Raw genomic sequence first — 23,833 nt, 5'->3', positions numbered from 1 at the left:
TGACAAAATTAAGCTAATACATTCATTAAACACTCATCTCCCAATTCACACCTATTCATATTCGTACCATCCGTTTTCCATTCATGAATAGTGAATTTATTACTAGCACAGTGTGGTGTCTTGTGTGGGCAGAAACTATTCACAGAGCCTGGGTTTTACTCTGGCATGTTTCATGTTACATGAAGTCACGCTCATATTTTATCCGTTTTATCGCTTGTGAAATATGCATGACAGTACAATAAATTAGCATATTGCTCCGGTAGGTGGCAGTGAACGTTCCCAGGTAGCCCGTGTGAGGGAGCGCAACCCACATCCAGATAAGAGCTCTCCCATGCTGCTTAGCGTAAAGCCAGCGCAGCGTGTGTGGTTGTGAGCCGAGCTCTCTGTCAGTGCGTGTGAGCGTGTCAGAGTTGGAGAAGGGAAAGTGCCTGACGCTCCGAACAACCCAGGAGCTGTCTCGGAGCTGGGGAAACGCTCGGTCGCTAGCCACGGAAAGCCCAGAATCCGGACGCGCACACAAGAAACCGACGGATCTTGTCAGGAAAAGTGGAACGAAATCTTCTTTTCGGACTTTTGAGCAATGCGCTGGCAGCATGGCCAAATGGTTCAAGGAACACCTAGGATTCAAAACCACCAAAGCACCACCTCCGGCTCCTCCAAAACCGGACTACAGACACTGCCACGCCACAGTGCCCGGTACGCCTGGCTACCTTCAAACGAGCTCCGGTGCCTCGACGCACTATCCGAGCCCCGCGCAACCGGACATTCTCGCTGCCTACAAACTACAGAAGGAACGGGACTTCGAGGACCCGTACACTGGAGGCGGAAATCTTGCGTTTCAAACTGGTTCGAGCTCTATAGGGTCGCCGGACATAAAGTACGTGTCACCGAAACACCGACTCATAAAGGTGGAAACGGTAGAAAAAAACAACTGCTCCCCGGTCAGCAGCGTTACGGCAGCCCCAGCAGGGAACGTCACTATCGGCAGCGTTAAATCCCCCACCTCCCCTCCTCCAGCACATGACGGCAAGCAAGATAAGGTAAGGGGCTTTCCAAGTGAACAGGTAGAGTGCTGCTGAACATCTCTAAACAACCAGGGCACTAATGGTCTTTGTCTTTTAAAAGTACTTCTTCAGACGGTACTTGGACTTGTGAGTTGAGTTACTGTCTTTACAAACTGGGTTGACCGATTTTCTTTTTGTTGTTTTTTTTACCAAGCTGACAGATATTATAGTCTACACAGCTCAGTCACGAGTTTAACTTGTTGTATCAATAAAAGAGTAATCGCCTGGGATTAGTTTATTTAAACAAGGTTGCCGTTCCGATGTTGGGTTACTCATTCTTATCTACAAGTTGTAGGCGAAAACCTGCCAAACAAGTTGCTTTTCATTTTCCTCAACGGTTGAGTTCCGTAGCCTACTCACATGCAGTCAGCTAGCTACAATGTAACAATCGACATTCCATAGTTGACTACAGACACTGTCACGTTTTTTTTGCGTGGCAGATGAATTTTTGCGCAACGCTCTGCGCTGTGCACGTAGCCTACGGGCCTAAATGAACCGTGTGAGCGCTCTCCAACCGCACATTAAAACTACAAAGACTCACCTTAACCAGTAACTGTAATGTCATCGAGGCGCATGAGCCACTTGTTCCGTTTTCTCTATTTCCAGCGGGAGACAGTTAAACATTTCCCACCACATTATATATCCGTGGCTGTCAAAACCATGAACATGAAACACAGACTTCAGGTCCCCTAAATAACCCATACTGGTACTTCAGGTGTATGGTATAACATCAGCTTGGCCATGGCTGACCTTTAAAGCCTGTCAGACCTTCCCAAAGAAGTGGTCAGGCTTACCTCTGCGTTTTAATCCTGTAGAATAGAGCCACTTTCAGGGTCAGTCAATCAGTTCAATCAGCTTCAGTCAGTGTGTGGGTTAGACCGTTACAGATAAATGTTTCTCCGGACAGGATCCCATGGTATTTCTAACTGCAAAGGTCAGATCAGCCCCTAATAATTTATTTTCTGTGCTTAACTTCTCTCTCGGAATTCACTCTCTAGTGTCACTCACACCCCTCCGCTAATCCTCAGACTCTTGTCAGTCTCACCCTCTCACCCACCCACCCAGTGACTGTAGTCAGATATTAGGGGTGGACTTGATCCGTAGAACACTGTGTGCCTCACACACCTCTCCTCTGTGTGCTTAAGTCCACCTCCCACCCAACAAACCTCTCTCGGAATGTAAACTCTGTGTGTGCTGTTTCCTCGCAAGAAACGTGATACGGCAGGCATGAGGCTGTGTCGGGTTATTCTGAAGAGCTCAGCTGAGGTCCGACTTTGCATCCTTGGCCCTGCTAACCTGAAAATAGTGCCTTAAGGAAAATGACAAGGAAGATGAATCAGAAGTGTTCTTGCCTAATGTGGGATACACCTAAGCCATTTCACTACTTGCCTAACTCCCTCTTACGCAGCCACTGTTGGGAAAGGTGCCTTTGTCATGTGTGTGTGTGTGTGCGTGTGCGTGTGTGTGTGTGTGCGTGTGTGTGTGTGTACTGGACTTGTTGCGTCAGGCCTTGTCATTGTGGTGTGTTGGGCATAGGAGAGAGGCTGAGGAGGAAAAGCCAGGTCATCACAGATGTGTGGGTTTACTGTCATTTCTCCTCCGCAATAAAAGTACCTCCACTTGTGCTGGGTTTGGATGTGTAGAGATGGGACTGTTTTGTGTGTGTGTGTGAGAGAGACTACTATATGCTATTGTGGCTTCTCTTGAGTGTGTGTGTGTAGCAGGTCCGCTTGGAGCAGTGGTGGTGGTGGTAGAGATTTTGCTCCTACTCTGATGCCCCTCCCTTCCCATCTCAATTGTCATTGTACACCCTGACCATAGTAGCTTTGGGAACATGGAGGAAACATCACCACATCTTAAGCAGTAAATGAGCTCATACTGGAAACTGCAAATGTAATCTCTTGGAAAACAAAGCAGCCGCAGGAGCTTTCGGAGCGCCAGACAGACACCGCCAAGGCAGTTTCTCCCCGCTGTTGCATCATTAGTGTCCTCCTGCAGAACACCAGCCATAGAAGCGCTTATCAGTAGGTTCACACCCCCACCCCCTCACCCACTCACCCTCCCACGCCTGACAGAGGACAGACCACAGATGTAGCAGCAGCGGCGGTGGTGCTCACCCTGGGCGGTAAACACGCTATAGGGAGGATCATCTGATAAGGATGTCCAAGGGAAAAATCTCCGGCCCTGACCAATTTTATATCACAACAGATGTTGCTGTTGGCGGCTTAATTGAACAGATTAGCGCTGTCTCTGGTTAATTGGAGCCTAGTATGAGTGCTGTAGTCAATTAGGCATGGTGTGGGCAAGCAGAGGAGAGGAGAGCTGCGTGCCCCTTTCACTCACAATTACTGTAGTACACACACGTATGTATTCAGACTCTCTCTCTCTCTCTTTCTCTCACTCTCCTCCTTCTCTTCCTCCATCTCCTTGTCCTCTCTCTTTCACTGTCTCTCTTTGTCTCTGTCTTTTTCTGGTACAGAATTGTCAAGCTCATACTGTCTGAAGACACTTGTGTGCAAATTAGAGGAAGATCTCACTCTCTGTGTGCGTGTGTGTACGTACGTGTGGGTGTGTGTGCGTGTGTGCATGCCTGCGTGCTTGTGTGTGTGTGTGAGGGAGTATTATTGTGTGTTTGTGTGTGAGTTTGTATGGGCGTGTATGTGTGTATATAGGCTATATATGACTGAGGGAGTCTGTGTGTGGGTTCTGCAGTTTGGGGGCAGAAATGGCATTGTAAAAAAGGATACGAGCACGTAGATTGTTGTTCTGTTCTGTTCTGTTGCGTTGTATAGATAGGATGCGGTTTCCGAGTGTGTATCACTTAGGACTTGCGTCACCATGGTGAAGACATCAACACGAGACTGATGTTTTCTTGTGGCAAATCTTAACAAGTGAAATAATCAACACCTATACTGATCTAATATCCTGTGTAGAGTTCAGTAGAGTTCACACACACACTTTCAAACAGACAAAATATTAGGCCCCGCTAATTCACTCACCTCCCACTTCTGTCTTTTTATATAGTCGGGCTTTGAGGTTGGACTGCAGGTAGATCTGAGTGATTTTGTGTGTGTGTGTGTGTGTGTGTGTGTGTAGAGTGGTGCTTGGTGCTGTGTGGTTCGGATCTCTCTGATTGCAATCAGAGAAGAGAATATCACACATCCCTCAGGTAATGTGGCCGCTGTTTGACTGAGAATCACTTTTTTTTTTTTTCCTGCCACTCGGTAACTACTGCTATGCCCTCTCGCTAACCCTCATCCCAGTCTAGGAAAAGGAGTAAAAGTAAACCTCTTAGTGTCTTTTTATCTCTTTTGCGGTGGAGATTTGGGCTTGTTACCGTGGAAAGCTCTGATCTGATCCCATCTGTCCTCTGCCTCGGTGAAGGAGGATTGTGCTGGAGCGCCGGGGCCCGCCGTGTAAACTCCCAGAGATAGTGTTGGTGCCTGCGCTCGCTCGCTCGCTCGCTCGCGGACAGAGATAACGCCTGCCTGCCTGCCCAACTCCACCAGCCTGACCGTGCCCTCGAATATAAAACTACAGAGGAGGAGAGTGAGAGAGAGGGAGAGCGGGAGAGGGAGGGAGGGAGGGAGTGAGTGAGTGAGGGAGAGAGAGAGAGTGAAGGAGTGAGCGAGCGAGTGAGGGATGTAAAGAGGGAGAGAGAGAGAGAGATCCTGCGAGAGCGAAAGGAAGAGCGAGAGGCAGAGTGAGAGGGAGGGAGAGAGAGCAAGGTGGAGGAAGGAGAGGGTAGAGGGTTGGAATCCAACTGCATTGCACAATTTCCTCCTGGTGTGCCATGGTGCACAAGGTGAATGGGACCGCAAGCTGAATGAGCTCAGAGTGGGAATGGGCGCACACACACACACACACACACACACACACACACACACACACACACACACACGCTCAAACACAGAGACAACTTCAGAATAACACATGTCTTTATATTCACCCTCTACATGAATGAGACAAATTAATACAGATACATACACACACACACACACACACACACATCTATATTTATATATATAGATGTGTGTGTGTGTATATATACACAAATATAATAAAGAGGAGATTTCAAAGTATGCATTGAAAATTAGACGGATTAACACACACACACACACACACACACACACACACACACACAGTGTCCCACACAAACATTCTCTGTCACTCTGAAAAAAAAAATCATCTCTTTCACTGCAAGTCAGAAATATATTCCAAAGATCTTTACAATTTGTAGCGGCTTCATTAGGAGCGGCTCTGTGCGCTCCAGCCCCCTGCTGTCTCTCGTCTCCTCTCATTCTCCAGGCCGCCACACGCCGCCACACACTGCCACACGCTGCCAGTCTCTTTGAGGATCTGCGACGAGTAGTTCGCTGCTGACCGACTTTTCATTCTCGACAAAACTATATCACCACACGTCTCCGCTGGTTTGTTCCATTGACTCAGGCTGAGAGAAGGCCGAGTAAAAGCCGACCCAGAGAGGCTTGAAGACGGCCTGTCTCCAGACCGGTACCCTGCACCATGCCGATTGATGCTTTAATTACTCAGCACCTGGATGCTAATCGTGTAACCGCTCGGCTAACACTCTGCATGCCAATAGCCTGTGTGAAGTGTTAACGCAGCATCTGAAGTTGCAGAACGCCCAGACGCAGTTCATGGAAAGACCTTCCTCTATGAGAACCAGCCATCGTTACTGTGTCTGGCTGGCAGTATGGTGCTGTTTCCTTTCTTCCTGTTGAAGGAGCTGTGAAATGGTAAGCACTAGGGATGGGCATTCGATTAAATTGTCTTAATCGATCGTCGGGAGAATTAACGATCGATTTTCGATTAATCATTAATATTTTTATATTAAAATTCAATATTTATAGGCTATATTAAAATGCAGTGAAAATAGAAAAAACACAGCGTGTTTCCTCATTGAGATATTTATTACAAGATGAACAACTCTTGTGGCAGTTAAACTTACAAGATGGACAACTCTTGTGGCAGTTAAACGTTATCCGTTCAATGGTTACACTTGAAAATATGCGCTGCTGTACTCTTAAGCAGCGGAGCCGACAGCTAGAAGCCGGTGCTCATAAACACAACTGACCTTCGTTTTTTTTTCTCTCTAACTAATTAATCTCACATTTTGAAATTCATTCATCTAGATTCATCGTGATTAAAAGTTTGTTTTCTTCTAAAGACTAAATCTTATAAATTAACGAGTAATCACTTCATTCATTATTTTAGACACTGTTGTTTAATTGTATTTTGTTCGTGCTCTCTCGCCATCAGCCAAGGAATGTATGCGAGACACAATGGTGCCCCTCGACGGTAAATCGTAAGAATTGTCCCCTGAAGCAATTCGAATCACCTCAGTCAGCCCACCGTCTTCAATTATGTTGATGGGCCGACAGTCACCCGCAACCTAAACTGCTACAGCGTTGGTAACCTTTTCACGGACTGGTCTAGTTAGTTTCCTAGAGAAGTCGTGGAGTGTGGGTTGGCGACCATCTCACCTGGGACTGCTTTCTGTCGGGTGCTTTGCATTAAGGTGATAACTTAAACACGAGCTGCTTCTGTGATAGCTACATTCAGCTTGACAAATGCTACATACAACTTTAGTTTTGTCGATTGTTCTGTCATTTTGCCTCTTAAACAGAAACTTTCCGCCCAACAATCCCTCAGCTCTCTCCATCTTCAACTACCGTCTCGGTCTCTTCTATCTAACTGACTGCAGACAAGGGGCGGTTTCGTGCCACGGGTCAACGCGCACCGGAAGTAAACAAAGTTGCGTTAACTGCGTTCAAATATTTGATTGCATTAATCTCCGCCACAATAATCTCATAGAATAACGCGTTAACTTTGACAGCCCTAAAATAAATAAATCACACGCACACTACGCAACAGAACATTAGTTTTAATCGATGAAAAAATTATTTCATCGAGGAAATTCTTAATGATCAATTAATCGATCGTCGATTAATTATGCCCATCCCTAGTAAGCACGTACAGACACACACACACACACGTACACACACACACACACACGCAGACACACGCAGACAGACACACAGAGAGAGAGAGAGAGAGAGAGAGGTTACGGCGGCGCTTTTTATTGTTATCGCTCTGTAATTTGTTTTTGTTTATGGTGACAAGACCTTCACGGAGCACTGAGTTGAAGACGATGATCAACTACCGTTAATTAAACCTTCCCTTCTCTCCCCTTGTCCCTCCCTCCATCCCTCCCTCCATCCCTCAGCAAAAACTGCTCAAGGACTTGTGAAAGTCAGACACTTTGAGATAAGCTCAGAGGACCGAGTTGAAAGTGGAGTGAGAGAGAGAGGAGGAGGTGAAGAGCTTGAGACGAAGATTTTTTTTTTGGAGTCTTGCGTAACTGTGGCAGTCACGCGTGAGGATGGGGTGTCGGTGCAGAAGTCTCACCTTCCGAGACGCGAGAAGCCTCGTGCACGATCACCTGTCGGGGATAAAAATATCTGCTAGACAACTTCAGCGCTGAAGGTGTCACCTGTCAGTTCGTCTGGAGAGCACACGCCGTTTGAGTCTGCTAGTATCCAGGCAACACAGTCTTGCTCTTTTTGCACACTGTATTTGGTGAAAGGGGAAAGCCAGGGATGAACACTGATGGTTATTGTGTTGCTGGTGATGAACTGAAGGGGCTTTCACCGCTCTGTTTGGCTTGTCTGGCTTTCCGTCCAGGGCGGTGGCAGTGGTTGGGTGCTTTTGTGGGGAGCTTCGCCCTTGGCCAATCAGTCGGCCCCGGGAACTTCCTGGAGAAGTGCACAGCACAAATTACACATCCGCTCAGTTGAGGAAGTGTTTGTTTTGTGGACGTGTGTGTGTGTGTGTGTGTGTGTGTAGAGGGGGGTGACCTCGATGACCTTAGTGATAGGCCGCTTAGAAACTGCCCCTGCTTTTCTAATGGTGAATTTATCTTTAACTCCATATTCATGTGCAAAGGTATTTCCAAATGGCTTGAGGCAGTCTGTTTGGGAAGGCACCTGACGTATTTCCCAGAGCACTGTGTTGTGTAAAAGTGTGTACAAAGGTTAAACTGAACTGTTGTTAGCTACACAACAGAACCATTAGTGACACAGTGATGGTGAAGTTCTTCCTTACTTTTTCTGTTTTCTGTAGTTCAGTTGACCTTTCAAGTACGTGGGATGAGTGTGCCTGTTGTATGCTCTTATAGGCTGTCTTTTATTGGAGACCATATGTATTTTGTCAGAGGTCCCGCTCCACACGTTTGTACAGTGCTTGGATTGACTGCTTGAAGGGGCAGTGTTGTGCGAAATGTGTTTGTAGAGATGTCTCCCTTGTGTGTGATGAATCTGACATATTTTTTTTTTTTCCATTTCCAAAGTTTACGTCATCACTGGACAAGAGCACCCGCTGTCTTCCTGTTAGGTTTTTGATGCTGTGATGTCAGATTGAATTTTTGACATTTGGGCCGAGTCTCTGTGTGATATTATGTGCTATGATTCATAACCTTAATCTGATTGTCAGGGTATCCTCGGGAAATGGGATTTGTCGGCCCCAATGCTAGGTGAAGGCAAGGTAGTTTGTGGTCATATTGGATAATCCATGGGGTAAAATTATCCCAAATTGTTTTTAAATCGTGTCATGCCTCCTTTGTTATATATTGTTACATATTGTTGTATATTGTGTCAGCTTGATATTAGTTACCTGTACATTATTAAGCGGACACCTAAAGTTAAACCTAAAGTCGTGTTGTATTGGAAACTTGAACTCCCAAAGATACCAGTGTTTTCCTCTGGTTCCTCTGGCTGGCACACACACATGGCAGTGTTTAAGTTAATGACGGGACATAAGTGGGGCCCCTGAGTGTGTGTGTGTGTGTGTGTCTGAGTGAGTGTGTGTGTGTGTGTGTGTGTATGTGTGTGAGAGAGGAACCCTCTGGCAGGTGAAGCCTATAGTCACATGCTGATTAAATAGAAACAAATTGGGCCCTGAGGATTTCCACCTGAAGCAGCACCTGACTGGGGCCCTATAGTGAGGCTGCACACGGGGGAGTGCCATGCTCTCTGCCATGCTCTCTGCCATGCTCTCTGCCATGCTAGTGACTTTGCTCTCTGCCATGCTCTCTGCTATGCTCTCTGCCATGCTAGTGACTTTGCTCTCTGCCATGCTCTCTGCTATGCTCTCTGCCATGCTAGTGACTTTGCTATCTGACCCAGGGGACCGTGCCAGTAATCCCATGTATGTCTGTACCCATCTGTACCTGTGCGAATGGCAAATAAATGCCATCTCCGTGTCATTTCATGGTGACCTTTGGGAGATTGTTTCCATGCCACATCATATTAAGTGCCCATATTACAGTGTACTAATGGAGGTAATACTCCTTTATTTTCTCATTTCTAACCCTCATCCCAAACCTCACACTCCATCTCAAGTTCATCTGGGAATGTCCTGGAATGACATCTACTTGTTGAACAAGTAAGAGTATTGTTGCTCATAGGAAAGTGCCAAAGTTTCCAGTAAATGGACAAACAGTAAACAGTTGTTCCTCGCGCAGATGCATGAGTCAGACGCACAGATGTTTCAGTTCCTACGCTGTGGGGTATCTCGTCGTGGAGTTCGGAATGAGATAAACAGTAGCCAGGCCAGCGGACGGGTTTGCCCAAAGTTTAAAGCTAAGACAAACGCAGTGTCTTCTTCCTCCCCACAATAGCGGTTCTGTCCGCCTGTGCGGTGTCTCCCCACATAAAGACTACTGTCTAAAAACAGGCTTTCAGAAATAGACAAGATCTTCCAGGAGGGATGGTGTCAGTAACTATGTGCTGCCCATCCTGCCCACTCATTCTCTGGGCTCTTCTTGTTGTTCTGTTGCTGTTTTCTAGGCACAGGGAATATAAACTCAATATTGTCCAGTGAAATGACCATGCACTATTTGCACTAACAAAATACATATATTACAAATATGTCTGTGTGTGTGTGTGTGTGTGTGTATTGCCACAGTTTTGATTCCTGATAAGAGGTGGCATGTGTGTGTCTGTGTCATTGTGGCAGGAATGTGGCTGACATGTTTTTTGACGTCAGTGCCTCGGCCACCGGGGATGACATGTGGCAAAGGGAGGACACGCAGGAATGTCGCGCTGTCACGCAAATATTTGAGGAATCTGAGTCTGCCGTGTTGACAAAGCCTCCGGCAGCCTACCTGGAGCTCATATTCAGTCGGCCGTTTCCTCGATGTGATCACTCGTCCAAACAGCCTCGGCCCATGTGCCTATGTTTGCCTATGGCTGAAGCAAAACTAAACAAATTCCACTTCCACATCATATTTGTTTAGCTCAATAAAAGACAAAAAAAGACCGTTTGTCGTCTGTCTGTCTGCAGACACTGCTGTAGTTACAATAGCAGTCTCTGCTAACATTAGCACGGTACAGTCCTCCCAACATTCTAACCAGATTACAGAACTGATTGTGGCAATGTTCTAGCCTGCTGATCTGAGTCTGGATGTAAAATAGATGGGTGATAATCTGGCACCAGATTAGGCCCAGATTTGGTTCAGAGTCTGGCATTATCTTGCTGTGCGGTGAACCGGTACACACTGTTGGCGTTGCATTAGCAAGTTCTGTGTCAGCTCTTTGCTAACTTCAGCGCAAGATACAGCACTTTAATATTTTATCTCAGATAGTTCAGTTTGGAATGGATTCATACCAGATTAGGGACAGATCTGTTATTTGGCTTTTGTTTAGTCAAAGTCCTATTCTATACTGTGCTGTACACACAGGTGAGGTGAGGTGAGGTGTGGTGTGGTGTGGTGTGGTGTGGTATGGTAGTGCTATAGCAGTGAAGTGTAGAGGTTCTGAGGGTGGTTTCGAGTGATCTGTAGGCATGCAGCTCTGGAGGCTTGCTCTGGGAGGAAGGAAGGTAGGGCGTGTGGGGTGTGGGGTGTGGGGCGGCCCCAGAATCAGCGCCGGTGCCAGCGGCAGCTCCAGCTCCAGCAGGCCTATTTAGGGCTCGGCCCGGGAGCTGTGTGGTGATGTCATGCCTTTTAGGAGGACGATTGCCGGATGATGTGCTGAACTTCGAGGAAGGAATTTGTCTTTTGAAAAGCGACGTGGCTGCGTCCTCTAGGGGAAAACGGGGGGAAACTCCAGCAAACAATAGGCAGGCAGGCAGGCAGGCAGAAAGACAGACAGACATACCTCCACCTCACAGCAGAATCTCTGGAAAGACAGACAGCTAGACAGACAGGGACACTTCCACCTAACAGCAGAATCACTGGAAAGACAGACAGACAGACAGACAGGCAGGGAGACCTCCACCTCACAGCAGAACCTCTAGATCAGCGGTTCTCAAACTGGGGTCCGCGGACCCCTTGCCTGGGGGTCCGCGAAAAAGTCTGGCTTCCAAAGGTTGACTGCAAGGGCGGGGCTGCCCAACTCTCACCCATGCAACAGACAGCCTTCACTCATCTCAGGGGAGACATGGCCTCATGTGCAGGAGCTCTGGCCGACCGTCCTCGGCTTGTTTTAAAAAAATAAGTGAGATCTGGAATTACTTCAGATACGAAGCAGACTGTGAAGGAAAGCCCATCGACACACAGAGACCCGTCTGTAAAACATGCTTCAAAGCCACTCAGGCAAAGGGAGGTAACACGTAAAATATGGCTAAGGACCTCTCAGACAGGCACCCCGAACTTTTTAGAGAGTTCAAAGAACGACAGGTTAGCAAATGTGATTAAAAACACGAACAGCCACAAGGTCACCCATATACAGCCTAACACGAGTAGCCTTAGCCTAGTTTAGCGACAAGCGATTTTCCCCATCACATAATTTTGACTATGCGTAGTACAATGATCATAATGCAGTGTGGTTAACGTAACTAAACCGCACTTTTCACGCTAGTAATGTTAACTGCCATAATCTGCAAGTGATGCATTTAATCTTCCATCAGTACAGGTCGTGTTTATCGTTGCAGAAGGCCCTTTTTTAAAGATAGGTTAGCCCTATTGCATGTAGCTATTCTCGTTTAAGACGTTGATCTAGCTTTCAATTTGGCTGCAAGAACGTAGCCCAGTTCATTGTCAAAATTAACCTCTAGAAAGAAAACGCTATACGTGTATAATCAATGCAGTGATGTCACCGTGTTGTTTCCATTAGTATCTTGCTGGAGGATAATACTATAAATGCCATTTGTTAAGTGTTCGTGACAACGCTAATACAGACAAGTGCTCATCACATCAGCCATAAAACAACTGCAGATTTTCAACAAGACCGGGTAAATAAACTGCACTGGACAAACTATGTGCTGAGAGACAGGAACACCCTTCTCATTGATGACACACACACACACACACGGAGTGTCAGTCTGGGATACCAGTTTTGGATAACATTGGATAACATTTTTCATGTTTGTCTTTGTTAAAAATAAATCTTCAGAATCATCTCCGTTGGAAAACCCTACAATCTGAGTTGTATTGGAAAACCCTACAATCTGCTTTGATAAAAAAATGTATTCCATCAATATTTGGTTTTTATGTAAGGTAAACATTATTTAGCTTCTCAGCACATTTTCAAAAAAATTATTTACAAATCTATCATACATACTGTCAAGTAATGCCGAATGTAATACAATGATTATCTAAAACTCTTGTAATATTAGTACTATATGATTTTAGAGTAAAAGAGTCCAAAAGCATACAACATTACAAATAGCTATAAGCCTATATGGTTTAATTTGGGATGTGATTATGAGGGGGTCCTCGGAAAATGTTCTACCCTTTGAGGGGTCCCTGGCCCCAAAAAGTTTGAGAACCCCTGCTGTAGATTGCTCTGGCCCAGTTCTGTGCCTGTCCAGTCAAAGGTCAACTGCCAGGGTTGGGTTAGTAGCTGTAGCCATGGCAACCATCAGTCCCCCAGACATGGAGCCTATGTACAAAGAGTTTACAGTCCCAGATCACCAAGTGTGTATGTTCATTTACTTGGGATTTCCAGATGTTTAACTGGAAAGCTTTGACCCTCAATTCTCACTCGGATCATCTCAACCTGTGTTATAATACTTTTCATACTCAAAGTACTTTACTTAGCTTTTCTCATACATTGAATAACTTGTAAATAACATCCAGGACATTTACTCAGGTTTCTGTCAGTTCCTGAGTCAGTGTTGTTGTCAGATGTGACGTTGTAATTGTCCCGTCTCTGTGGAGTTGTTTGGAGCTGATCTGAGTGCCCCCGTACCGGATGTTTTATCGCTCCTCATATTTCACTGTGCCCGCTGCAGCTCATTCACCCAGCAGGTTGACGTTTGCCAGCGGCATCTTGTGAGCTTGATGCTCATTGCTTGGCATTGCTCACAGGCTGGCACACACACATGGCAGTGTTTAAGTTAATGACGGGACAGAAGTGGGGCCCCTGTGTGTGTGTGTGTGTGTGTGTGTGTGTGTGTGTGTGTGTGTGTGTGTGTGTGAGAGAGGAACCCTCTGGCAGGTGAAGCCTATAGTCACATGCTGATTAAAAGGAAACAAATTGGGCCCTGAGGTTTTCCTGCCGTCCAGGGTGCAGAGGCTGTTTGGAAGGCACGGGGCATTAAACACTATTTTTAACCTCCTCGCTGCAAAACAGCAGGACCGCTTTTACCAGCTCCCTCTCACACACACACACACACACACACACACACACACACACACACACACACACACATACTTTAAACCTCCTCACTGCAGGACTGCCCAGAGGAAAGAGGTTCACTTTTTTTATGTATTCTTTTTGCTCTTGGAGAAACAGGAATTATCCCCTTGTCCTTCCTCCCTTCTCCAGGAGGTTGCGTTTTCTTGAACATGCTTTGAAGAATTCCCATGGGCATGTGATATTTGACCAGAGCTGGCCCTGTAAAGCCTGTGTTCAGCAGAGCCCTCTAGCATAGCCATTCATAGCCATGCATTTAACCTCACAAACAGGGAATGTGTGAGGCCACTTTGCATTCTTCCTCAGTAGCAGCAATTTAAACGTGGGCTATGGCTTCTTTTCCCCCTCTTGTTTTGTTTCGAGTTAGGCACATTTGTGGTGGTTTGGGCTGCGTCTCTAAAGCACTCTAAACATGGAGGATGGTTCTTTCTCTAGTTTTCCAGGGCTTGTCTCCATGGTGGAGTGATTGCAGAGTAATGGGTAGAATGGAGTGATACTTTAATCCTGAAAGCCTTTGATTTGGTGTGTGTGTGCGTGTGTGCGGTGCATCTGTAAGAGAAAGGAGCCTGTGACTGGGAGTCTTTGGGTGGAAACTGCGAGACCAAGGGGCTTTGCTCCAGGACTAAGGAAGTGCTCTCTTCCTGAGGGGAAGTGTTTACAACTGTGTGACATTCTCTTTTCCAAACGGGGGCAAGTCTGCACTCGTCACTCCGCGCTCGCCGCTCAGCATAGGCAGGGTGTGGCGCTCTCTTGTCCCTCTCACATCTTCAGGCTCCAAACCCTCCTGGGGAACACACACGTACACACACCCACATGTACACATACACACACACATATATATGTATGCAAAGAGACACACACGCACATACATGTACACAAAGAGACCCACACACACACATGCACACGTACACACACGCAGGCACATACATACCTAGAGGCACACGCACACAAACACACACACACAGGCTTCTGCATGGTGTATGAGCAGACTGAGTTTTCCCGGTTGCCTCCTTGTGAACCCAGTGGTGGGTCAGTAGGGTGAAAGTGGCATTGGGGTGAAAGGTCGCCTTTCCTCTGGTTTGGGTGGCGTTGGGGGCGGTGACTGGTGTTGTTGTGCTCCACCCTAGGAGCCCTATTGTCAGGCTAGCCTCCCCTTGTTTTGGTCACACACACACACACACACACACACACACACACACACACACATAAAACACACACAAAACACACGCATGCGCTGTAGGGGTGTAGCGATACACAAATGTCATGATTCAATATGGTTTGAAACAGTGGCCATTGGATTCGAAGCAGTTTTCGATACAAAATCAGTGTCGAAGCTACTAAATACAATTGTCTTTTTTTTTTATATGACCCTTTATATTTTACGGTCCAGATGAAGATTAAAACATGCGTCCACATAAATAAAAAAGGGTAACCAGGGGAGCAAACTAAGTTTACACTATGTGTTGACATTTGACCCTCCTCTTTAATAATTTGATCTTTACCAAGTATTTCTATTGTATTTTTTTTATTCTTGAACATTCAGTTCAGATGAAATTAATGTATTACATTAAGAATACAAAAGGTTTATGGGAACATAATTTATGTTTGGAAACATAATTTATAGATAAGATATAATTAGGCTACTGAGTGTGTGTGTGTGTGTGTGTGTGTGTGTGTGTGTGTGTGTGTGTGTGTGTGTGTACTAAGCATTTGTCTAGCTTTCCATTGTTTATAATGGCAAACTCAGAACAGCACCAAAGTTTCCAGCTGTGGCCAAAAAATGCATTACATCCATTCCTTTCCAAAACCATACCAAAGCCTGCACTGACCACATCCACAACTAAATGTTTTCACAAATGTACACAAATCCCTTAAGTGAGCTATCTTTAAAATCAAAATGGTGAAATGGACAGACTGATGTTGCATACACACATAATGAATGATCTCACACACACACACACACACACACACACACACACACAGATATTCTCAAAAATGTGTTCATGCAAGCTTTCCTCTCCTGCTTTGTCTGTCCCGGTAGAGAGGGAGAGAACAGTACAAATGTGCATAAATGATTCATACACAAATACTCATGTTTCTAAAACATGGACACACACACACACACACACAAACACACACACACAAACACATTCAAAGTCACATTTACACAAACAATCACCGAATACACACATACACTCGTGCACATACACACCAGCACACAAATACCAGGGCACTTGGAGTCATCTGAGGTTACAACATTTCCGAGAGCAATCAGGGGATCGCGTGTCAAATCTTTCCCCCTTTGTTTGTGTACAGCGGTGTTTTTTTTTCCCTCTCTGTCCCCTTAACCTCACCCAGAGCCTACAGAGATCACTCACTCACACACTCTCTCTCACACACACACACACACACCCTGATGCTAGTGTAGCTGTTTCTCTGGGCTGAGTTCTCTTCCTGTTTACGTTTGTGGGGAAAGAAGAAGACGAAGAGGTAGAGGTCTTCCCTCCTCGAGGCTCTGAGGCGTTGTCTAGAAGCCTGGTGGCTCTGGAAGGGAGCTCCATTTGTCAAGCCCAGCGGTAGCCGCATGGGGCCTCGCAAGAAGGAAAAGGTGTGTGTGTGTGTGTGTGTGTGTGTGTGTGTGTGTGTGTGTGTGTGTGTGTGTGTGTGTCTGTGTGTGTCTGTGTGTGTCTGTGTGTGTCTGTGTGTGTCTGTGTGTGTGTGTGTGTGTGTGTGTGTGTGTGTGTCTGTGTGTTGAATGAACATGCCTTATTCGTCCATAAGTGCTGAGTACGCTCTTGCACTGAAAATCCAGGTCTTTCCCCTCCTCTCTCCTGTTCTCTTCTTTCTTTCTTTCTTTCTTTCTTTCTTTTTTTCTTTCTCTCTCCCTCCCTCCCTCCCTCCGTAACATAACTCAGACTGGGCCATAAATCTGCTGGCGGCACCGGCAGGGAGCAGCCGCAGGAAATTGGATTTTGTGAAGCGTGTCCCTTTAGCGCTTAATCTCGCATATCAAGCCTGGACTCACATCACCTTAATCTGATATTGGGCTAGCCTCCAGGTTGGACCCCACAGGGCTGCACTCTCTCTGCCCCAGACAGAGGCCCCGTTCCTGGGCAGAGACGTGATGGGGTGGTGCCTGAGGTGTACGAAGGCCTGGACCTATATGGCAGCACTCTCTCTCTCTCTCTTTCTCTGTCTGTTTGTCTGTCTGTCTGTCTGTCACACATTTTTAAAACATGTATTTCATACAGAGACATTAACATATGTTATTCACACACACACACACACACTCACCCCTAGCAAAACACCCTAACGAATGATCTGACAACAGTGTACCTCTCACCTCACCCCGCAATTCCAAATCTCAGGAATGTGATGATCATGTGTCTCTGTGTCTCTGTGTGTGTGTGTGTGTGTGTCTCTGTGTGTGTGTGTGGTTCCTAGCACTGTCTGTCCTGTTCCGGCTGGAGTGAGTGTTACTGCCTCTCCTCCGCCCCTTGTTATGCAATCTGTTTGTATTGGGAGCTCAGAAATGCCAGGAATGAGCAGCAGACAGGACTTTGACGTCCAGGTCTTGAGTAAATGCAGGAGCGTGAGTGATGAAGACGAGTTTAGACAGCGCTCCTCTCCCACTCTCCTCTTCTCCTCTTGTCTGCAGACAGACCTCCTCTCCACCTCTTCCCCACGTCTATGCCTCCTCTCCTCTCCTCTCCTCTCCCTCCTCTCCTCTCTCTCCTGTGGAATGAACATCAGAGATAGACGTACACATTCACTGGCCAGCAAAATGCACCCGGCATGCAGGAGTGTGTGTGTGTGTGTGTGTGTGTGTGTGTGTGTGTGTGTGTGTGTGTGTGTATGGGGGGGGGGGGACTGCAAGCAGGACTTGACTCTTCTGCTTCCAACTTTCCTTGTGTCTGTCCGACCCTCACGGTGTTGTTGAGTTAAGAGTTGAGACACACAGCTTTGCCATAACAGGGCCAGATCAGAGCCAAATCCACCTCAGATCCACGCCACGACAGGGCCAGATCCAGGCCATCTCCACTCCAGATAAGAGCTAAATAAATGAAATGCTACTGTGGCCTCTCCTATCCTCTGTGTAGACTGGTGCGAGTGTTTTAAGGCTGGTGTAGTGATCAGATGCAGAGGGAGTGGAGAGAATGGACCTTTACCTTGTCTACAACTGTTTGTGTGTGTGTACGTGTGTACGTGTGTACGTGTGTGTGTGTGTGTGTACGTGTGTGTGTGTGTGTGTGTGTGTGTGTGTGTACCCACATATGCTTTGATCGGAGCAGGCTGCTCTGGGTCCTGATCCATGCTTCATTGCACCCCAGTGGCACACACACACACACACACACACCCTTACACACACACACACTGACACTCACATGCACCCTGTGTGAGAAATGTTCTGTGATAAATGACACAGAATGCCTGATCAATGACAGAGTGAAACGCTTTGCTGTGGTGACCGGGACGTGAGCGGCCCTCGGCCCCCCCATCTGGCAGGCGTGTGAAAGTCTCCCAGCATGCATAGCAACCCCGCGGTCAGTGGAGCCCACAGGGTTTGATGTGGGCTTGCATCTCCAATACGCTGGTAATAAATAAGTCAACATGAAGCAGCCAATCAACACTTTAAACAGCACAGCTGGTGGAGATGGGGGCCATGTGTATGCGTGTATGCATGTGTGCGTGCGTGGTGGGATGTTTGTGTGTGTGTGTGTGTGTGTGTGTGTGTGTGTGTGTGTGTGTGTTAGTATGCACGTGTGTATATGTTAGTCTGTGTGTGTGTGTAAGGGTGTGTCTGTGTATGTGGCATGTAGGGTGTAAATCCCCACACCTTCACCTCTGACTTGTACCCACTGGACTGCAGTACCTGGTCAAACATTCATAATGCTGTGTGTGTGTGTGTGTGTGTGTGTGTGTGTGTGTGTGTGTGTGTGTGTGTGTGTGTGTGTGTGTGTGTGTGTGTGTGTGTGTGTGTGTGTGTGTGTGTGTGTGTGTGTGTGTGTGTGTGTGTGTGTGTGTGTGTGTGTGTGACCTCCAGCCCTCATAATGCCGTCTTGCTCCCGACTCTCTGCTGTTTGTGTCTGTCTAATGGGCCCTGCTTGCTATAGCAGAGAGGGGTTTAAATTTCCTTTAAGTTTCTATAGTCAGACAAATAATGAGACGTCCCCGTGATACTCAGCACTAAGTGGTCCAGTCTAACTCGTCCATTACCTGAGAGCGCCTGGCCGAGTCATCAGGACAAGTGGACATTTCCAATACGCACCGTCATTGTTTTACAGCAAAGTATCAATTATACCTGGAGCCCAGCCTGAAAAGACAGTGCTTCAATGCTAAGGGTGCTTTTAGCAGGGAGCAGCTTACATTTAAGGACTCCGGGTGCAATTCATTTCATCTCGCTACAATTCCTTTGCATCTGTCCAGCGGACCGTAACTCCTTCTGCAATTGATTGCAGCTTGTTTAATAAAGTTAAAGCAAAGATGGCCAATGAATCCGCCTGAGGACAAACCTGATTTTCTCTCCACTGATGAGGAGAGGCACTCCGGGTTCTCTGTGGCTCCACCTTCTGCAGACTGATTGGGAGAAATGGGTCTTGGAGGGAAACTAACGGGATTATCGGAGTTCCCCCCTCTGCCTCTCAAGTGGACATTTAGGTTCGTTGCATTTGGGCTAAGACTCATTGACTGCAGGCTAATTCCACTCTCTGGTCTGCGTTGAAACTGGAGGGATGTTTTCAAGTCCTTACTTTATTAAAGGCCAGTCGGCTGTATTTTTCTGTAAGGGCATTAGATCAAGGAAGAGGAGGAGGAGGAGGAGAAGGAAGAAGAATAGGAAGATCAAGAGGAAAGAAAAAGAAGAGATCGAAACGAAAATAAGTAAAGTGAAGTGAAGGGAAAGGAGAAGGAAGATATCTACGGTGATGTCACCTTCCATGTGTCTGAATCAGGACCAAATGATTCAGGTTCCAGTCATCAACCGCCCTTACATGCAGATTGTTCCCCTTCGTCAGACTGTTACTGTGCTGAAGAGCTCATCTCGACGTTAATAACTACTTTAATAATACTCATTCATGTATTAAAACAATATTTGTTTATAATGGTTTTCATCTGAACGCTTTTCTTTATTACTTTCGTACTATTTCTTTATTACGTCCATTTCTGTGTGTGCGTGCGAGAGAGAAAGTGTGTGTGTGTGTGTGTGTGTGTGTGTGTGTGTGTGTAAGGGTGTGTGTGTGCGCGCTGCTCAGGTCGTTTAGCCTAAGTGAGATGGCTCTCCTTTCCCCTCAGACTTCAGAAAAGCCAAGCCAAGTCAGGGCTGCATTAAAAAAGAGGAGCGCTTTGAAACGGGCTTAATGCACTCGAGCTGTTGGGCACAAGTCACACTGGGTTATCAGTCCCACGTATCCCCAGTGGCAGGAAGAATAAATCACACATACACACACACACACGTCACACACACACACACTTGGACTCTCGTTCTTTCCCATCATCTTTTTTTCACCCCAATCCATGTGATACACTTTTTCCTCTTCCTGTTGTATCCCCCTCTCTCTCTGTTTCTTACTCTCTTTCTTTCTTTCTTTCTTTCTTTCTTTCTTTCTCTTTAGCTAGATCTGTTGTGGATCTGTTCTGTTGGAAGCGAGAAGTGAGGGAGAGAGGAGGGGAAGAGAGGAATGGAGAGGTTGGGAAAAGACAGGAGAGGAAAGGCAGGGGAGAGGCAGGGGAGAGAGGAGAGAACAGAAGCGAACAGCTGCATTGGCTTGCTGCTGGTGTGCACTCTGGCTCTGCAGCCAGAACCCAAATCCCCCCGACCCCCCCTCAGCAGCACCCTGCCCTTCCCTTCCCTCCCCACAAGCCCAGAGCACAGAGCACAGATCTGACCGTTTTATTAGCCTGCTTTCTATAAATGTTAATTGCCTGTCAAATTCATTCCCTCTCTGCTGGCAGAGAAACTGATAGAATGCAACGGAAAGATCTAGAAGTGGAGGGAGCTAATGGAAGAACCGTATCTGCGATTGGATTCTAATCCCAGGTGTTTCACAGACTCTGTAAAAAAGTAAAGTTGGATTGGCAGGTCGCCCCCCCCCCTCTCTTTCTCACAATTTCTGTGTTAAGCCCAGTTGATTTATCTCTCACTCTCTTTATCCTCTCTTTCTCTCAATTCAGTTCAATTCAATTTTAAAGTTGCTTTATTAGCATGACTGTTTGGATACAGTGTTGCCAAAGCCAGTCTTGGGAGCAACGAAGTAAATATTAAAGAGAAAAAAAATACAGTAATGTGAACATAAACGGCAATGTGAATATACAATGAATCTCTCTCTCTCTCTCTCTCCATTCCTTTGGCCCTTTCTCTCTCTACCTCTCTCTCTCTCTCTCTCTCTCTCTCTCTCTCACCCTCTCATTTTTTGCCTAATGCTGCCCTGTTCCCTCTCTCTGCGTCTGTAATCGCCTGAGCTCCCTGGCGCTCTGTGTTCGTTTAGCGGGGATGTTCCTGAGCTTCTGCACTCGTCTCTGCGGCCTTCTCTGCAGGTGTCTCAGGTGTACAGACTGGAGGCAGGAGAGGGAGGTAATTGAGAGGGGATGGAGCGGGATCTGTTGCCTGGGTGATATCTATGCCTCTCTCGCCCCGCTGCCAGGGGACCGGTGCCTTGTTCCTTCTCAAGAACCTCTCAAGAGGGACCTCCTCTTATACTCTGATCCAGGAGCTTAAGCTGTCAGCTGGATGGAGGATGAGGAGGAAAGAACGAGAAGCAAAGAAAGAAAGAAAGAAAGAAAGAAAGAGAGAGAGAAAAGCAAAGAAAGAGAGAGCGAGAGAGTGGTGAGAAGAGAAGAAAATGGAGGAGAAGAGAGAGGGAATAGAGGGAATAAACAGGAAATCAGCGGGGAGGATGGTGAGGAGTATGAACAGTTGCAGTGTCTAAACGTCAGAAGCACTGAAGTAAAGCAGTGTGTGTGTGTGTGTGTGTGTGTGTGTGTGTGTGTGTGTGTGTGTGTGTGTGTGTGTGTGTGTGTGTGTGTGTGTGTGTGTGTGTGTGTGTGTGTGTGTGTGTGTGTGTGTGTGTGTGTGTGTGTGTGTGTGTGTGTGTGTGTGTGTGTGTGTATGAGCGTGTGTGTGTGTGTGTGTGTGTGTGTGTGTGTGTGTGTGTGTGTGTGTGTGTGTGTGTGCCCCACATGCTAGCCCACAGATGGCGTACCCCCGGCGGTGCTTGTGTCCCTGGCGGACCCCCTGCACTCCGCGTTACCCTGCCACTCCTGCTGTCTGTCAATTAAGGCAATGCGGCGGGCGCTATGGCAAGCGGGAGGGGACACACACAGCGCCTGCCTCTCCTGCTAATTAAGCCCCACTGCACCCAATGCGTCTTGGCTGGAGGGAACATGTAGTGTAGTCTAGTGCTTTACATGCCTCAGGATGTGATGACTATCAAACTGCCAGCGTTATTTTTTTTTTTTCAGTTTGGTTGCCTTAAGGCCACTTCTTCACCGCCATCCTTCTTTTCCCAAGGCTCTTTTCCCCTCAAGCTAACATACTTCTCTCTCTCTCTCTCTCTCTCTCTCACACCCCATGGTTGCCTATATGGTTGGAGGACTCCTGTGGAGTCCTTAAGTAATCATACTGATTTAGTCAGTAATTATGCTTAAGATGAGAAGGGAGGATTTAGGCATAGTTATTTTACTGTAAAGTGGCTTTTTCACTGGGGACGCGTGTTAGTGAATATGAGAAGTGGACTGAAGACGTGAGGAGAGGTCGGTGCTCACATAAACAGTGATGGGGGCTGGGGGTAGGGGGGCTAAAACATGACAGGCCAATTGCAGAAAAGAAAAGAAGAAAAAAAAAAGCCTGACAATCTGGAAAAGAACATTAGCAAGCGCTAAAAACTGCTTTCAGTAGGGTCATTGTGATAACAGCGCATAAACGCTGCATCAAGAACGCCTAAAAATACAGCTTAGTTTTCCTGTTCCCGTTAGCCTAGAGTATAAATAGCTTTATGTAACCTTGCCATTTGATGACAAGAGCGCTCAACCCCTGGATATGGCTTTTGCGGATACGCCGTTAGTCATTATGTTAAAGGGTTGGGTTGTTTTGGCAGGTCATTAAAAACCCTCTATGGCACCTTCTACACCAATAAAGCCAGTGAGTCTTTGCACCATTTAGCATTCAAACCGTTCACGGCTAACATGCAAATACCACGAGTGGCCTCATCTGAGGCTGATAAAGATCATGGGAATGTGAAATGTGTGTCAGGAACAGGTATTTAAATGAACGGGTGTGTCTCGGAGATAGCGCGCGTTAGCTTTCCCCTGTAACTGCTGAAGTGTGTGTGTGTTAGTGCAGTGTTTACCGTACGACAGATGGTCGTTGGTGTAGCGAGCACAGAGCATGCATATTACATGCGGCTGTTTCCAAACGGCTTCTTCCTGCCCCTGTGGTATTTGAGCAGGCTGCAATCTCCCTCCCTCTGTCCCTCTGTCATCAGTACTATCAACCCCCCCCCCCCCGCCAACACACACACACACACACACACAACACACACAACACACAACACACATCACACATCACACATCACACACGCTTGCCAGCTAGTCAACCCTCTGCCCTATACACTCACCTGCCTCACCTGTCTCTCATTTTTTTAGGGGGGGGGGGGGGGTGATCAAACCCAAGATAGTGTCATGTGTTTCAATGTCTGTCTGAACAGGACCCTATTGCTCTGGTAAACTTGTCAAAGATTCTTAACTGATTCTGGAGATTATTCTGTGTGGGTCTGTGCGTGTGGGCCTGGTACAGGTCAGTTGTGGGTTATAATCCAAAATGAACTTTGAACTCTTGCCCACTGAGTTGCATGAGGACAAGCCCTTTTCCTCCCTTCATGGTGAGGCTATGGTAAGGAGTGATGCATCCGTTACGTAAGACTGGTAATGACCTGCCCCTCCCAAACTAAAACATGTAGTTACGTATGCCAAGCAGCCTCATTCTCCACACACACACACACACACACACACACACACACACACACACACACACACACACACACACACACACACACACACACACAACCATACAAATACACAAATACACTTAAGCACAAAAAAACTCATACAGACACA

The 23,833-nt window shown here is 46.8% G+C and overlaps 1 protein-coding gene across 3 annotated transcripts in view; it reads left to right on the top strand.

The window, feature by feature from the left end:
- The first annotated feature begins 217 nt into the window (after positions 1–217).
- Positions 218–23,833, top strand: part of zgc:158464 (uncharacterized protein LOC791139 homolog) — a 130,383-nt gene continuing 106,767 nt past the window's right edge. Inside the window, exon 1 of one of the 3 annotated variants that reach the window (XM_031558066.2) lies at positions 218–1,040. In XM_031558066.2, coding sequence (XP_031413926.1) covers positions 594–1,040 — 447 coding nt within the window. In that variant the 5' untranslated portion in view covers positions 218–593. The remainder of the gene's footprint in view (positions 1,041–23,833) is intronic. The other 2 variants (XM_031558068.2, XM_031558067.2) reach the window with 2 other exon arrangements.

Source organism: Clupea harengus, chromosome 20 (genome assembly GCF_900700415.2).
Source record: "Clupea harengus chromosome 20, Ch_v2.0.2, whole genome shotgun sequence".
Classification (NCBI taxonomy): Eukaryota; Metazoa; Chordata; class Actinopteri; order Clupeiformes; family Clupeidae; genus Clupea; species Clupea harengus.
Note: the sequence above shows the minus strand (reverse complement) of the source record. Positions and strands in the feature narration are given on the sequence as shown.